General features: G+C 40.9%; 1 protein-coding gene across 8 annotated transcripts in view; it reads right to left on the bottom strand.

Moving 5' to 3' along the window:
- Positions 1-18,391, bottom strand: part of Rin2 (Ras and Rab interactor 2) — a 221,136-nt gene that overhangs the window by 98,931 nt on the left and 103,814 nt on the right. For 2 of the 8 annotated variants that reach the window (XM_076851467.2, XM_076851475.2), the window contains 2 exons: positions 8,356-8,486; positions 5,461-5,553 (listed from right to left, as the gene is read on the bottom strand). The exons of 2 other annotated variants lie outside the window; for them this stretch is intronic. In XM_076851467.2, coding sequence (XP_076707582.2) covers positions 5,461-5,517 — 57 coding nt within the window. In that variant the 5' untranslated portion in view covers positions 5,518-5,553; positions 8,356-8,486. Of the gene's footprint in view, positions 1-5,460; positions 5,554-7,210; positions 7,434-7,904; positions 8,332-8,355; positions 8,487-18,391 lie in introns of those variants that run through there. 4 more of the 8 variants (XM_076851470.2, XM_076851468.2, XM_076851469.2 and 1 more) reach the window with 4 other exon arrangements.

Genomic DNA, 18,391 nt, shown 5'->3' on the forward strand with positions numbered 1-18,391 from the left:
CTGTTTCCTCCATAAGTCTGGTGACAGACTGTATGGCTCTGCCTTCTTAGATACTGCAGGTGATGTCAGACTGTTCACCATCCAGGAGACATGCTGGGAATCCAAAGAGGCAACAACATACTCATCTCTATGGCTTTGAAACATTTACAGATCCATGTAAGGACTTGCTCAGTGAAATTACTAACATGGGCTTCCTGGTTCTATCTATCATTTTTCATGCCTCTGCTATCTCTGTCAACTTACACAATAGTAAATTGTTGTCTTCGTGCACAGAGAAATGCATTTGCCATAAAAAAAAAAAAATTCTGAAAACTTAAACATTAAACCAAAGCCCAAGACACAGTTGTGTCATTCTGGATAATTGAAAATGTATTCTGCAGACAGAATTTTTGAAGACTGAATGCCAAGAAGAGAGAGTCAAGGGAACTCAGCCGAGGTATAGTGAGTCATCAGCCCCCTCCCAGCCATTTATACATTGGTAGAGCCAAACTTTGCAATTTGGTTGTGTCAGAGAGTTCTTTTACAGCTTCTCCAAAATGTAACTGCAAATTTTCCATTTGGCATGGCTTGGCACCACCATCCAAACTGTGCAAAGTGATCAAAGAGCCTCTGCCTCTGATCTGGACACTCAAGTGACCCCAGATGCTTTGCTTGGTCCCCATTGGCACTAGTGGTTCCAAGGCAGAGGAGCATATGGTCCTGCAGTCCCAATACATTTCTTTCCTGGTCAGTTAGGACCAGCTCTCACCTGCCAGGTTGCAAGTGACTAAAACACTCAGGGGTCACTCCAGGGGAACTGGGCTAATTGGGCTCTTGTGTGGAGGTCATGTGCCCCGTGTCCTCCACACAAGACAGAGAAATACCTTTTTCTTTGGGGGTGCTGTGACAGCTTCTCTGACCTTAAAGGTCTGCAGAGAGAGAGAGAGAGAGAGAGAGAGAGAGAGAGAGAGAGAGAACACAAGCATGAGCACACTGCTGACCCCTTTTATTGAGAAGAAGCTATTCAAATGAGGCAAGGGATCAGGTTTCAGGGGGCTGAGTCTAGCTTCATGATGTCTGCTGTCAGCAGGCTGACTGACATCTAGGTAGGCCACACCCAAGGGCACAGTAAGAGAAGGGGACAAACAAAGGATGTTTCCAAGGAACAGTCTGGTTTAGATAAACAGGGCAAGGGGTAATATTACAAAGGAACAGGTGAGCATAGCTCCACCCATGGGGATGTAGGAAGACACGCCTCTGCAGGAAGACATAGTCGCTTGCACCCCGGGCTATCCAGATCACAGTGTGACCATGACCAAAGGATGCCACCTGGTCAGGAGGGGAGTCAGACACAGTCCTGTGTTTCTCAGCCTCCTACACTCACCCTGTCCCAGAGGCCACTTCCTTTTAAGAAAGTGCCACATAGAAACAGGGTGCTTTACCCAGATATTGGGGCTGGTGAGGGCAGACTTTCTCAGGGAGTTCAGTCATTCCTGTCATGGTGGATAATTCACCTTGGTCCTCTTCTGAACATGATTCTTTGCTGTAAGAGGATCCCCCTTGGGATCAAGGCTGTGGTGATGAAAGGGCAGGACATGGAGTTATGAACTGAAGTTTACTTCCTGGCACTACATTGGGGTCACATCTAAGCCTCCTACTCACCATTCCTACCACAACTTTTTATCTGCAGATAAAAGCAAAGGCAGATATGAGCTCAGCCTGAGTGAGCTCTGTTGTCAGTGTACAAAGCTTTGTCAGTCTGGAAGGAGAGGTAGGAGGTGGGATGAGGAGCAGGAGGCAGTGCAAGTGTGGGCAAAACCTGGAGGGCAGGTATCAGCAGGTTTGACCTTGGGGGCAGGCCATGAAGCAACAGCAGCAGGATGGATAGGGGAGCTTTGCCAGGTAGATCGGGTAGACAGAGCACAGTCTTTAAGTCCTCAAATTTCAAGGTGAAGACAGACTTAGTCCAGCGCCTAGCAAGGAGTCAGACTTTGAGTAGGTGACATGGATCAATGGAATGGTTTGGGAGAAATCAATGAAACAAACATATTTGGTGGTAGTGTAGATGGGCTATGAACATCATCTGTAATGTCCACAAGAAAAGGAAGGGAAACCTAAGTCGGGAGAGGGACGTAGGAGAGGAAAAAGGGGTGTGGATTTTGGGAACTTGAGAAAGACTTGTCATCATTGGATGTCTGAATGCGGAGGAGGTAGGGGTGGCTTGTGGAAAACTGTGAGATTCAGGAAAAGGATGGGTCAGGGATGATTCTAAGCATTCCTGCCCCTAATTCAGGACTACCTGGGACTTCTCTAGCCTAGAGTGACATCTTTCTTATATAATAACCTTCATTCAATACACCCTTGATATTTTATAGCAATAGGTGTACATATCTATTACTTAGCTGTGGATAAATTTGACTTCTTTTTCTAGAGCATCACCCCCACCCCCCACCTCCAGTATCCCATATGTTTTCACAATGACCTTGTAGAGCAGGAAAATATTGCTTTTCACAGTGGCTGAGGAAAATTAAACATGTTGCTGCAAAAGACTGTGGAAAATGTGTTTGTCCAGCATAGGATTTATGGGGCCAGACTACCAGGATGTGATTCCATAGGAACAATAACCATAGGGCATTCTCATTTATCCCAGAATGCTCAGACACTGTATTATCCATGTGCCCCATGTCCTCCCAACCTGTCTGAGTCATTTCCCTGAGCCAGGACATATGGGAAACCACAAATCAAAACTTGCTACTGCTGGTTAGAATCTTTGGTTTAGAAAGACAAACTGGATAGGGGAAATTAAAGATGAAAATGAAGTTCAATGTTCAATGATCTCTGCTTTATACAAAAATCACAGGAGCACTAATAACCAAAAAAGGAATAATAAGCATAATGTGGAATTCAGCTCTGAGCTAAGAACCCTCACACTTTATGAAATTATCCAAGTCAGTTATAGGGCACCACTGATGTCTTTGAGAAACTCATCACAGTAGCATAAGACAGTCACTTTGAAATTTAGTTCTACTCTCACCTTCCTACATAACATAGGGTCAACCTTGGCTCTCAGTCAAAGTGCACTTCTTCAAGAAACATTCCTCTGGAACTACAGGTTTGGTTATATATTCACATGTGATGAACTATTTTCTTTCTTTTCTGGTTCTTATTTCTCTGTGTGTGTGTGTGTGTGAGTGTGTGTGCGTGTGTGTGTGTGTGTGTGATATTGAAATTGAATTCAAAGGTGCTCTACCACTGAGCTATATCCTAGAGTCCTTTTTATTTTCTATTTTGAGACAGGGTCTTGCTATGTTGTCCAGTCTGGCTTTGAACTTGAGATCCTTCTGCATCAGCATCCCATGTAGCTGGGATTACAGGCGTGCACTTCTGCACCTCACCTCAGGAATTTTCAACAGCAATTTTGACCATCCTCAATTTTCTTGTTTTGATTTGACTTTAAAGTCTAACTACTATGTTAAGACACAACTCCACTATGCTTCCTGAGCATCATAAGGTGGTAGTTATGGACTAGCCAATATTTAAGCTAATTTAGGCAATGCTTTGGGTTAAGGAGGGGTTTGGGATCATCTTGTATGCATAAATATCTCTGCATAAGATGCAATTCATGAACCTGCAGGGTTTAGCTCCTGGTCTGCAGAAGACCTGAGAAGCTCTCTCCTCTCATCCACCTCACGTGGGTAGATGTTAAAGTCGTTTGACTAAAACCAAGTAAATCAATTGAGAATTAAACAATTTATGTCCCAGTAGCTTACTATTAGGAAGGAGAACTGAGACCATCTGTGTCAATATAATTTAACTCTTTGAGAATCTTCTTTCCAGAAAGTTAAGACAATAAGCTTATAAGTGGATTCACTATTTACTGCAGGAAATTTCTACAAAACAACTTCTCCTGGCCAATAGTTTGTTCACTGGAGAGAAACAGCCCACTTACTAATGATTTACTTGCCAAGACTCACTTCAAGAACATTGCTTTGTGCTACCCACCAATTATGAGCTATTATGCCACAAATTTCCCTGAAATCCAATCAGTTCTCTGCCTTGCAAAATACACCTTAATTGATTTGGGCCTAGATCTCCAAATCCTATAAATATGCCTCCCAGCTGCCACTTGTTTATACACTAATAGGAGTGTCCTATGTAGGTCCCCTGATTCCAGTAATGAACTTAGCTTTACTCTATCAACAGGTTCTTTGATTAATTTTTGTATAGTCAACAGCTGACATAACAAATCAGTTCTGGTCTCTTAGAAACAAATAAGACTAAAGACATCCTTACAGCTCTTAAATGTTGGGGTAATTAATAAACACAACCACTTCCCAGTAATAAAGTTTCATCATTGTTCCTCCTCAGGGCATAAGACCTGGTGTTTAGAACACTTACCTGTAACAGATTTCAAATACACATTTTATCTCCATTTTTCTTTTTCTTTTTTTACATGATTCTGTATCTTCTAAATTTTCTACAATGAGTTAATTTGAGAATGAGTTAAAGAAAACAAAGCAAAGAGCCTCAAGAAAGGAATTAATCCTCAAGTATAAATGAGAAATGACCAGTTTTAATGAAACATACACATACATACAGCATGTGTGTATATATATAAAATATCCATATACATATATAATAATACACATATATAATATCCATATTAAATCTTAAGCTAGCATAGTATACACACAATATAGATATACATATATGTATACATATGTACACACAAATGAAAGCTTGCTACTGGTGGTTAGCAACCAGTATATATGTGTGTACATATATGCTCATACACACATGTATATATACACATACACACACACACATAACATTTATTTAAAATCTTGTTAAGCTAAGAAGACAATTTAATTCCATCAATAAGATACAGAAAAGTTGTATAGTTTAAAACTGCTGCATAGCTCTCTTATCATAAGAAACCTTGGAGGTGTTGGATAAAATACATCATCAAACAACATTTAATCAGTCCAAAGTGAGGCCCAGGAATTTGTGGGTGTTGTGCTTTTTGTCTTCAGGTTTTTTTTTTTTTTTTTTAAAGCACTTAATTGATTCATACAGTCAATCAAAAAGGTAAAACACACAGGTCCAATCAAAAAGGTAGAACACACAGGTCTACAACATCAATACACTGGGAAGCCAAGTTTAGCTTTTGTCATAAAATCTCCCCAACTGGAGAAGGAAAAGCTGGGCAGTTAGCAAAGATCCCCTCAAGTATCTTACACAGTGTGGTATCTCTCTGTGCCTGAGTCCCGTGCCTGTTTGGAGCACTGAATCACAAAACCCCCAACCTGCTATAAAACATGGTAATAACCCCTCGACTGCGCTCAGACAAACCCAGCTGGTCGGAGCTGGCTCAGAGAGCAGGCTTCCGCCTGCAGCTGCACTGAGTGCCTGCAGCTCCACCGGCACCAGGCAAAGGGAGCAGGCTGCCCAGCTGAGATCCCAATCGGGGCTTCCTTTTACCTTAAAGAAACTTCCTCGCTTGTCCAGACCGCGGGCGCCCATGGTCCAAGCTGACATTTCCCCCAGCGAGGCTCTACTGCATGCCGGGGACTCCTGAAGGTACAGACATTTTTAATGGTTAGCCCAGCCTGTAGGAAATTCCTTTCTAAGCCACAGAACACTCACAACAACAGTCCTGCCAAGATCTTTTTTCCGTCAACAACACAGTGCCATTTATTTCCCACCAAAGCCCTTACATCTCCTTTCAGCCTGATTTCCTGCCATGGCCAGCACTGTTCCTAGACCGTGCCCCACCTCGCTGCCCCACCCCCTCCTTCAGCAGCTGACGTAGAAGGTCCGTAGGACTGTGGGGAGCATAATGATTGCTTTGTGTGTTTGCTTGACCTCCCGATAAAGTCCTAAAGGGACCAATATTAGATGTCCCCCTAATCTGCTCGGAAAGCTTATAGATTTAATGTGGCTGATCACAAAGGGGCAGGGAAAGAAAGAGGTTCTGTATGTCCCAGGAAATCCTGCTGGAAGGGGATGAGGTCATTGTTAGTTCTGTTTAGCCCTTTCCCCTCTAGGCAAGGTCAGCAGAAGGGCACTGGGAAGAAATTCCTGTTTTTTCCTTAGAGATCAGAAAGCCTGGGATGCGATCCTGTGTCACTGTTTAAGGAGATCAGTTTGTGTATGGTGACAGTATGTAAACAGCTCCATGATCAACCAAGGAAGGTGGGAGTTCACTATGGAAAATTTAAAGGCAGCATAACAACAGAGTCCTGAATCATCATGTCTATTTGAGCTTGGAATTTCCCCTGCTAGAAACCTATAACCCTTTCCTCTGGACCACAAAGGCTTCAACCTTTACTTCTAAGGTATATACAAATGCACCTGGGGCAGCCAAAGTGGCCCAGATCAGCATGCATTGAGGAGGATCGGGGAGTACTCCAAACTTTCCTCATCCAGTGAAGCTGTATTAGGGCTACACAGAAAATTGCCCTCCACCTTCAGCATCACTTCCTGCCACAACATGCACAGGATATAGCTCATCCCAACCATAACTAACACAATGGAACGACAATAAAGAAACTAGGAAGTGAAAATACCTCTTATACTATTAAGGATTTTTACATTTTTTTTTCCAGTGCATTTTTTTTTCCAAACCTGGGACTGTGCACATACTCGACCAGCACCCTACAACAGCACTACCTCCCTAGTCTGGCCATTAAGGAATGTTGAAAGTGGTTCAAGCTGGGTGTGGTAGTACACATGCCTGTAATTCCAGCTTCTCAGGAGCCTGAGGCAGGAGAATTGCAAGTTCCAGACTGGCCTGAGCAATTCATCCAGACCTTGCCTTAAAATAAAATTGGAAAAGGGCTGGGGGTGTAGCTAATGTAGAGTACTTTAGCTACAGTCCTGGGTTTAAAAAAAAAAAATCTCAGTTAAAAAAAATCATTAAAAGTGGTTCACTTTAAAAGTGTGGGGTGGGGAGGCAGTAAAATTGAGGCAGCTTCATTCTCTGCAGGTTTACTGAGGCTGTTTCTTTATGAGTTGGGCCAGAAGTACTACAGGGACATTGAAAGTGGCATTAGGGATGTTTCAACAAGTGGAAAAGCTTAAAATCACTGCACAGAAGTGCATGTGCGTGAGTGAGCAAGAACCTTTGAAGAGAGACTTGTTTGGCCCCGTGAGTCACATCGATAGTGAGCTGTGGATGACCTGTGCATTAAATCTCTTTTAGGAAAAAATAATAACAGTGTACACCTACCCTTGCTTCCAAACCTTTCACCTATTTGAGACATTGCTCCATGGTTCGGTCACTTTAAAGGGTCAGCAGTGTCTTCCCTTTGTTTCTTTCCACTTGCAATTGCACTGGGATGAAGGCCAACACCCCAAAACCTCCTGAGAAGGTGGTGAACTTCTCCTGGGAATCTTGCTGACTCCAGAGGTTCAGACTCTCAGCTCAGCATCTGAATAGAACCCAAGCTCCAAGACCTTTGAAGTTCATCCCTCATTAGCAAAGTCCTCAGATTGGAGCCACTCCAAAAAGAAAACATAGCGCTGTGTTCAGAACTAAGAGCAAGATGAAAACCTTGGGGAGCAAATGATTAACTGTTTAGCCCCAGAAGCACAGAATTTTTTTTCAAAAAAAAAGCTGCTTTAAACCAAGCCTAAATTTTGTTATCCTTCTTTCAGACATTTTCTCGGCAAGGGATCCAGCAGCCTGGCAGTTTAGGAATGGCGAAGCGAGGGCCAAGGCTTCATTCCTCATCAGAACCTAAGTTTTCTTTGTTTGGTTCTGAAGTTTTCCATCTACAAACCATTTCTGATGAGCCAAGACAGGCAGGGAATTTTGCCGACAGCAATGGAGCAATTTGGATTCCGAGAAGTTCACCAGTTTTAATTAGCATCCGGATAACGGCATGTGCATACTTTAACCTCAAGTAGTCCTCAGTTCCTACCTCCAGTTTGGATTCCTACACGGGACAGGCAGATGCATCATATTTCTTCAACTGATGCAGGTGGCATCTGCCCTTACTAACAGGCTGCTCCAAGGTGGGAGTTGGGCACAGGTGACAGGAACACACTGTAAAGTGCCACAGCAGAACAAAAAGAATGGAAGCTAAGAATGGCTCCAGAGTCCAAGCAGAGGGTACCCGCACAGATGATGATGATTTTAAATAAAGATCTTAACCCAGGAGAAGTTGTGATTTACAGTCTTTCCTGTCGTCGTAATAGTTTCCTCCCAAACCATAACCTCCAACACCTGGGCTCAACATTGATAGCAACGTAATTTAAAGCACCACCTCAACTCCCTTCCACTTCTGGTCCCTGTCCCTCCCCGCAGATGTCACCCAGCAGTTGCATCCTAAAACCGCCCAGTAACAGCTGGACTAAAAGACAAAAATGTACCGTAGTTTGAGAGGCTGCAAAATTCCTCCAGATTCAGATTGGTGAAAACTTTTCCTGATTTCCTTGAAGAGTTCAGCATTAAATCCTTGAAAAATGAGCCCAGCATGTCCAGTGATCTTTCCAGATGCTAGCTAAATGCGAGCAAAAAAAAAAAAAAAAAGACAGAAAAGAAAAGAAAAAAATAAAACCCAAAGGGGACTAAGGACACTGCAAATGGTTGGGAGCTGCCAAGCCTTTTCCACAACACCCCTGAAAGAATGTCAAGGAAGCTGTAGTGGGGGGCTAAAGGACAAAGGCAGGGAGTCACACCAGGCTCAGTCCCTTTAGAGGAAGCCTCACTGTGGCTTCCTAGGTGGCTCCCGGAGCGAATGATGAGGTAAAGGAAGATCTGTCCTTAAAAGCGAAAATGACACTCAGGTCCCCTGGCCAGGCTCCAGGCTGCACTGGCAGTCCGCTGAGAAAGACCATTCAAGACTGGCTGTCCAACTCATTCTCCCCAGAGCGACTGAGGACAGGCACCCGCTGAGGCCACACTGCCTGGAGACTGGCTGCAGCCTGGGCTTTGGGGATTCTAACACAGAGTTCCCAGTTTCCAGTTCCCAATTAGTGGAGCTGGGGCGAGTCAAGCATTCTTCGGCTTTTGTGCTACCTAGGGCGAGGTCAGGCAAGATCGAGGGTCTGAGCTGCTTAGTCATGTGTGACTTAACCCCAGAGAGATATGTTCTATGTGAACATCATAAAGTGTACCTACACAAACTAAGACGGCCACAACAGCATCGTCACTAGGTGATATAACCACCGTCTGATATAGGGTCTGTTACTGACAGTAGGGCATGACTGGATTGAGAGATGGGCCTTTCCCATCTGATCCCAACCCCTCCCTCCTCTCCTCTCTTTTTAATTTCTTTAGTCAAATTGTACCCTTCCTATTTGCGGAGGATGGGGAGAATTTTTTAGTTGATAAGTAAAGTTTGTAGTGTACAAATGAAGTTTCGAAATATTTCTACATTGTGGAATGGCTAACTCAAGATAATTAACATATCCATCGTCACATACTTATCATTTATTGGTGGTAAGAACACTTGAAATCTACTCCCTGGGCAATTTCAGATACAAAATACATTGCTGTTAGCTATAGTCACCATGTTGTACAATGGATCTCTTGGACTCATTCCTCCTGTTGAACTGAAATTTTGTTATCTTGGACTGACATCACCCCAATCTCTTCTCTTTTTCCTATTTTATTTCCTTTGGTCACAAGCACAAGCCCACAAGAGAACAACAATCCCAACTATAATGGGATCCATCACTCGCAAATCTGGTTTAAAAGAAGTTAGCTTATTTGAGACCTGGGTTTCTCATCTCCAAGCTGTAGTTGGCTAGAAGAGCTTTTTAATCATTCTTTTCTTTTTTCTTTCCCTTCCCTACCCTCCCCACCCCTCCCTCCCTCCCTCTCTCTGTCTCTCTCTCCTCTCTCTCTTTCTCTCTCTCTCTTTCTCTCAGCATTGGGGATTTAACCCAAAGACTCACTTATGCTAGGTAAGCACTGAGCTACAGTACCTTAGTACCCTAGTACCTCTCCCACCCCTTTTTCTAAATTTTTATTTTGAGACAGGGTCTTGATAAGTTGCCCAGGCTGACCTGGAATTTGCAATCTTCCTGTCTCAGTCCCCTAAAGTAGCTGACATTGTAGTTGTGCTTCCAGCCTAGATTTCCTTTCCTTTCTTCTTCTTCTTCTTTTTTTCTTTCTGTAGCATAGTGAACCTTGCACATGCTAGGCCAGTGCTCTACCTCTTAGCTCTATCCCTAGCCCTGCTTTTATGTTTTCTTTCTACCAGCAGAATGAGGCAAGGAAATATGGACTTCAGTCTTAGTAAACAAGATCTTGTTATTACAATCATTTTACAGCCCAGCTGGCAGACATAAAAGAAAATGACTCACCCCAATGCACCTGTCAGGTAAAGGCCAAATACAACAAATGCATTTCACCTTTTTGCCTGGTTCCTTAAACAGCTCCCATCGGTGGAAGGTCTTTCTTTTAAATGCTTTCTTCTCTCCTCAGAGAGGTAGAAGCAATCAGGGCAGCTCTGAGTCTGGATCTAAGGAAGGTTTCTGAATATTTCCATGATTATCTGTCTATTACCATGGATTTTACAAGTTGGACAGAAAAACGTTATTCCAGGCTCTGGCTTGACAATTTGAATTATGTGAATTAAAAAAAAAAATGTTCTGAGTGTCTTATATCTCTGTCCAGCACTGGTTTTCCCTCATTCAATAGTCAAACTTTTAAATAACAGTTTTAAGATAATAAAAACTTTTCATTGAAAATAGAAACAATTTATGGAAATATAAAAAAATCAGAGGCAGAGAATTATATTCCCAGCCCCCTTACTCAATATTCTTTAAATAGAATTAGGAACAAAGCTCAGTACCTTAATTTCCTAAAAGTAACAAAGGAAACATTAGCAAGGTATTTGAGGATAAAATAAATGGTCATTTGCTAATTACAGGGTTAGTGTGAAAATGGGGCTTATTCTAGCATTCATCCCTTTCCTAATTGGAAAACCGATCATAGACTCATAAAAACTCCCACTTTATCCAAATTGCTCTACCAGTGCTGTAGCTGGTGGCCATGTAGTGATCCAAGGGCAAAAAATGGACAACTCTAGTGGTTAGAAAATCCTCCTTTTCTTGAATAGAGAAATTAGCCTCATGAAAATCCCTTGTATAAGTCTGTTTCGCACTACTATAACAAAACACTTGAAGCTGGGTAACTTTATAAAGAAAAGTGGTTCATTTAACTGTCAGTACTGGAGGTTCAAAGGCCACATCTGGAGATGGCCTTCTTGCTGTCAGTCTCAAGGTGGTGCAGGACATCACATAGAGACAGGGAGAATAAATATGTATTTCTTCTAGCCTTTGTTTTTTTATAAATCATGGAGGCTCCAAACCGATGACCTTATGTATTCCTAATCCCTTTCCACAGGGCCCACCTCTATACACTATAATTGGATTAAATTTCTACCCTCTTAATAATGGGGATAAGATTCCAATATAATTTTTGGAGGCAACAAAGCATACCACCCCTCTTCTACGTTCTTACAGACACTAATTATTCCTCTCTGGAGGGACAGTTTTCCTAAGCCTGTGGCTCAGACCTCAGGGTTGGTGAACTCTGCCCAACTGTATCAGGGTTGAGGAGGCAGAGAGGGGTGCTATCCCAAAAGTCATTTCAATATGTGCATTTTCAAACCTTCTCACTTGAAAAGCTCTACCTGTTAAGTGGTCAGAAAGTACTGCACATGTGCAGTGTCTTCACACATATGATGTAGATTTATCCTAAGCTATCTGGGCTCTTAACCCAAGGGACATATGGAAGGATGAAGAAGCCACACACTCTAGGTCTTTCCCAGGTTCTACTTGTCAATCTGTTACCACTGGAATTTAGTGCTTTCTTTTCTAAGACTCTCTTGTTCATGATGGTAAAAAGAATCCATGCAGGTGGCCACTTTAATTGGAGTTGCAACTTGGATTGAGTCTATCTGCAGACACAATATGTTAAGTAATTATTTTCAATTTGTGTGTGTGTTGGGGGGGGGGTGCTGAGACTTTAACCCAGGGCCTTGTGCAAGCTATACAACTACCTTACCACTGAGCTACACCCTGGCCACATTTAGACATTTTTTGAATTAACTATCTCTAAGAGATCTTGAGACTAGGACTCATGTACAAGTAGTTTATTGAAGATGACTTCAATAAAATTGGTATAAAGGGGATTGTGATACAGAAAAGGGAAGGCAACTAGTATAATGCACAAGGTGCAATACCTAACATATAACCATGAATGAATCCTTCTGAGGAATTCTGGGAGTCCATATAGACCATGCCTTAGAGTTATCTCCCAAAAGGGAAAAGGGAGGTGGAGTGTTTGTTATCCAATTCCTTCCCAGTCATTCGCTGAGAACAGCTCCCAAGGACCTTGGTTCAGCAGGACTTCCAATATTCCCAGCTGTGTGAAGAAAGACTCCAGTTGCCAAAGTTAGTGCTCAGGCAAAGTTGGCTGCTCAGGCTGGCATGCATGGAATTCCTAAGTACCCCACAGGCATGGGAAGGACTTGGCAGTGTCTGCTAAAATTGATAATTTTATTAGTCAGTTGTTACTATAACAAAATACTCGAGATAATTTGTAAAGAGAAAAGGTTTATTTAGCTCACAGTTCTGGAGATTCCAGTCCAAAATTGGGAAGCTCATTGCTTTATGCTTCTGACTTTGTAGCCTATCATGGTGGGAGCCCACAGTAGAGTAAAATCACTCATTTCGCCACCCAAGAACCAAAAGGAAATAAAAAAGCTTCTGGGATTCTACAATCCTCTTCAAACGCATGCCCCCAAATTTTAAGGACCTCTCAATAAGTCCTACTTCCCCATCTCCCAAAGGCATCACTCTGAGGACCAACTCATTAAGACATGGGACTTTAAGGGACATTTATTCAAAACCATAGCAGCATGATCAGGGCATTGTGCATAAAGTGTGGATGTCAGTCTCCTCTGCTTAGGCTGAGTTATCATTCTGGCGTGGCCACAACTAGCTGCCTTGAGTGTTTCTTGAGGCAGGATATGAACTCTTCCAGTTCACCAGGGCCCATGGATTGGCGTCCCCCACTCCTGTGCCCTGCATGACCCATCCACAGCCCAGAGCACACCTGAAAGTGATTCACATCTGGTGCCTGAGTCTGCAGACCACATTCCATCAGCCAATTGGAGCTGGATGGACAACTGACCCTGGTGAGTCATTTCACTGGATGTTCTAAGATGAAACAGAATTTTCTGCTCAAGAACTTGAGTGGAGAGTCACAGAGTAGGTGTGTATGTTGGAAAGCTGGTTTTGGAGTCATATGGCAGTTCAATGATGGTAAGTAGAAACCAGAGTGAAGAGATACAAGAATCCATTGAACCATAGCTGGTAGAGGTAAGGGGAGAGAGTGGGCAAGCGGTAGTCTTCAGTCTTGTGGATTGGTATCCTTTCTCATCAGATACTGCAGACACAATCTTTATTAAGTAACATATTGTATTACACTTATTAAGTAATGAATTGTATAACCATCTTCTGTTCCAAGTGTATTTGGACCAGAATAGCTTCAGAAGCCTGAAGAAGACCATGAGTTCTCAGAAACAGGTAGAACTCTGATCTTATTATAGTCTAATTAGATGTTTAATTCAAAGATCTTAGAATAAACTATGAAGAAAAAGTCCCTCAAATAGAGCAGAATTTTTAGATGCCATTTTTGATGAGGACTTCTTCGCAGAGGGAGAGCTTCAGATCTTCTGACAGAAGATGCTTCAATTTGGGGATGAGGAAGATTGTCACCTTACAAATGGGAGAGGAGTCTCTGCTCTCTTTTATTTAAATTACTGACTTAAATCAAATGCAATGGATCAGTTTCTTCTGATCAAGGGACAGAGTTGTGGACTGTTGAAAAGATGTTTTTACCCTATTATTTTAATCTGGTTTGTGTGACCTCAAGGAAATATTTTGATTAGAATGATGTCAGTATCAATAATATTCATGGAGAAAATGTTTTCTGGAACAAAGTCCATTAACCCATTTTAATTCTTTGGTCAGTTTTCTTATGTAGTACAGTTAAACTGCTTAAAACCATTTTTTTTTTTAAAGTTCTCTTTGACTTTTGTACCTTTCTTCTTTTTTCTTTTCTTTTTTTTTTAGAGAGAGAGAGAGAATTTTTTTAATATTTATTTTTTAGTTTTCGGTGGACACAATGTCTTTATTTTTTTATTTTTATGTGGTGCTGAGGATGGAACCTAGTGCCTCGCGCATGCCAGGAGAGCGCATTACCACTTGAGCCACATCCCCAGCCCCCTTTCTTCTTTTCTAATATAAAAGAATTGAAAGCCACTGAGGATTCCATGTTTTAGTCTATTTTTATTTTTTGCAGTGCTGGGATGGAACCCAGGGCCTTGTATAAGCTAGGCAAGCACTCTACCATTAAGCTATACCCCTAGCCCTTTATGTTTTATTCTAAAAGATTTATAGTTTTAGCTCCTATGCATAGATCTGTGCTCCATCTCAAATTAATTTCTATATATGATGTGAAGTAGAAAGCTGAGAGTCTTTATTTTTCCATATGGATATTTAATTTTATGGAAATTGTTTTCAGGGATGAATTCTGTTCCTCATAAACTTTATATCAAAAATGTGATTGATTGAACAGATTTTTGTCCTCATGAAACCTTACTGTTCAAGATTCCTGTTCCATATGCGGCTGTTATTTTCATTATTTCTACAAAATTATATTTTTTTTCTGTTTAAATAATTATACAAAATGTAAATATAAATATAAATATACATTTTGTATAATTATTTAATGTTATTGTCCATTTTTAGAGAATATCAAATATGGCTGCATAGTTTTAGCTTTTTTGAGGTTTTATTTTATCAGTATAACTTTTCTCAGGCCAAGTTTTTTCCTTTCTTTCTTTTTTTTTTTTTTTCATGTTGTTTGTTTGTTTGAGATAAAGTCTTGCTATGTTGCCCAGGCTAAGCTTGACCTTGTGATCCTCCTGCCTCAGTCTTCTGAGTAGTCCAAGGTTTTGTTTTTTTTCTAAAGTTATAATCAAGATGTCATTCATCAGGCAGAGTTTTGATCTCTCATAAATGAGGTTGGATGCAGCTTTACCTATTTCATTAAGAAATGTCTACAATACTAAATATTTTGAAATTCTTGGATAATCAATAAGACAAATAGAAGCAAACTGTCCTCATTCTAATACTCTGTAGCCTGGTAATGGACTAGTATAATTCTAAATTCAATACTCTTTATTTTTCTAATACATTTTTTATTATATTTGTTAATGACCTACGTTATTGGTAAAGAGTAAAGAACATACACAAAGTCCAAATGACCTGTGTCAAAATGTCATGACAGTCACCTCTCTGAAGGAAGAAAGGAAGGACATCTTCACCTTGCAATAAACTAGCCCCTTTGGTACATGGTGCCTGGAATCTCATGACTAATTTGCTTCTTTTTCCTTTGTGTTTGTTTGTGGCACTGGAAATTGAACCGAGGGGCTCACATATGTAGGGGCTCAATGAGCTACATTGCCAGCCCTATTTTTTTTTTTTTCAAGTGCTGCTAATAGAACCCAGGGCCTTGTACATACCATGCAAATGCTGTACAACTGAACTTTACCCTCTACCCTTTTTCTCAATTTGGATCCTGTGTTGAAGACTTTCCAAACTTTCACTCTTATCCTTAAGACTAATCTCCTCTTTAAAACAGTGATGTGCCGGAAAATGCTTAACAACTGGTTCTCTTGGGACTAAAAGCTTTAAGTTTTAGCATTTGCCTATTTTGTGGTGTAAATACTTGCATTGTGGCTGATTTTGACCTTCCAATATGACATCAACAGACTGGCAAGACTCACAGCAATTTAATAATCAGTTCTAGAGAGCAGTCAGAACAGACTCGGTGCACCACTGAATTTAATTCGCCATTCCAAGCCACAATGTCTCTAAAGAGGTTGCCTGTATTTGATTCTTCATAATAAAGAAATAATAGATAGCAAAAGTAGAAAAACTAGATCCCTAGACTAAAACCAGTGCTTTATCTATGAAACCACATTATTTGTCACTAGTAGGTCATGAATTATTTCTGTCCTTTAACCAAGTTAAATGGTGCCTCAGGAAAACTTAAAGGAATTCATATATTCAGTCTGTTACATTAGACTTGGTGAATTTGATTTCTTTAGAGTTTGAAGGGGAGAAAAAAAGATCTTTATTTAGCTAATCAGATATTGGAGATCCTATCTGCTTATTCATAGAAAGTCCTCCCTTATCCATGGTTTCAGTTATCTGAGGTCAACAATGGTTTGAAAATGGAAAATTCTAGAAAAAAAATTAAAATTGTGTGCTGTTCTGAATAGCATGATATAATCTTGTGTCCTCCCGCCTGGGATGTGAATTGTCACTTTTTCTAGCATATCTATGCTGTATATGCTACCTGCCCATTAGTCATTTAGTAGCCACCTGGTTTTCAGATGGATTGTCATGATATCACAGTGTTTGTGTTCAAGAACTCAGTGACCTCAAAGCACAAGCGCAGTGATACCAACAATTCAAATATACCAAAGACATGCCTTATAAACTAGATCCATTAAGGGAAAAATGTGAAGGTTGTTGACAATAAGAAAAATAAATCATATACCAACGTTGCTAAGAGTAACAGTAAGACTGAGTCTTCTATCTATGAAATTATGAAGAAGGAAAAAGAAATTTGTAGGAATTTTGAAGTCTTACCTCAAGTTGTAAAATTATGGCCATAGTGCGTGGTAAGTGCATAGTTAAGATGACAAAAGCATTAAATTTGTGTATACATAGGAAAGAACATAGACTATTTAGGGTTCAGTACTTTCTGTAGTTTTAGGCATCCTGGGGGGGGGGAGTTAGGGAACTTTTCTCAAAAGTATGAAATGACAGGATGAACCATAGCTTCAAGAATGCAAGGTAAGATAAAAAGGTCAACAATTTCCATTATATGCTGTTGACTCATCTAACATGCTGGAAAAAAAATTACACCACTTTCAAATACTAGAAAGCTGGTTTGGGGAATCTCTATGTTCTCTGTGACTGGCTATTTCCTAGAGGTTGTGACCAAAAGCCTTTTCTACCTCTGTCACATACAGACCCACTTTGTTCTCTATAAGTCTCTAACCAAATGTTTCCCAGTTCTTGAATTTTTGCATAAATCAGAACATTAGAGAAGTCTCCAGGTGAGTGAGTGTCCAAGTCATCTCATTACCATTGGAGATCACAAAACAAAACAAAAATCTACAGAAACAAATGCAAACTCTTAGAGAAGTATAACTGGCCAAGCAAATCCATTTTCCCATGTGTTTGTCCATGTATGTCCATCCAAGTGTTGTGGAGAGTACAGCCCTAAAATTTCTAATCTTGTTCTTAAAAAGTGGGTTGGAGAATCTTTAGAATTGAGGGAATTGCAAATCAAAACTACACTGAGAGTTCATCTTACTCCATTCAGAATGGCAGCTATCAAGAATACAAACAATAATAATTGCTGGAGAAGATGTGAAGAAAACACTTTAACATTGTGGGTAAGATTGAAAATTAGTACAGTCACTATGGAAATCAGCATGGAGGTTCCTCAAAAGACTAGGAATGGAAACACCATATGACCCAGCTATATCACTCCTCAGTATTTATCCTGCAGAATTGAAGTCAGTCTATGACTGTGTGATACAGGCATACCCACCTTTATAGCAGCGCAATTCACAATAGCTAGACTATGAAACCAGCCTGTTTGTCAGTGGATAATGGATAAAGAAAATGTAGTGTATATACATAAATATTCATCCATAAAAAAGAATGAAATTATGTCATTTGCAGGAAAATGGATGAAACCTGAGAACATTATGTTAAGTGAAAAAAAGCCAAACTTAGAAGGCCAAGGGTCATGTATTTTCTCTCATATGAGAAGCTAGAAATAAAAAAGGAAGAGGAAATGGAATGGGGTGACCTCATGAAAATTGAAGGGAGACCAGTAGATAAGAGGAAAGAGACCAGAGGGCAGGAGGAGGAGAGGGAAAGGTGGAATACTGGATAATGATATTGGCCAAATTATATTGTAACAGCATGTGCACGCATGAATACCTAACAACAAAATCTACCATTAAGTATAAATATAATGCACCAATAAAAATATGAAAAAAAATGAAGTGGGTTGGAGAACAGTTGAGCCTCCTCCAAAGAATGCCCTCCTTCTAAGCCTACAGGTTGCATTGGGATGGTCAGGAGAACCACATTGTCCAATATTAAAATACCATGACAGGAATCCAAGATGGCGGGCCAGAGGGAGGCAGCATTCTGTATCGCTCCATGACCTGGACTCAAGTAGTGAAAATACTCTTTCTCTGCAAGCAATATCTCTGCTCCCGTGCAGGAATCATGGCCACTGTGCCCATGTAGGGCTGTAGGCCTCAGTGTCAGAGTAGGTTTCCCAACT

Source organism: Callospermophilus lateralis, chromosome 3 (genome assembly GCF_048772815.1).
Source record: "Callospermophilus lateralis isolate mCalLat2 chromosome 3, mCalLat2.hap1, whole genome shotgun sequence".
NCBI classification, from domain to species: domain Eukaryota; kingdom Metazoa; phylum Chordata; class Mammalia; order Rodentia; family Sciuridae; genus Callospermophilus; species Callospermophilus lateralis.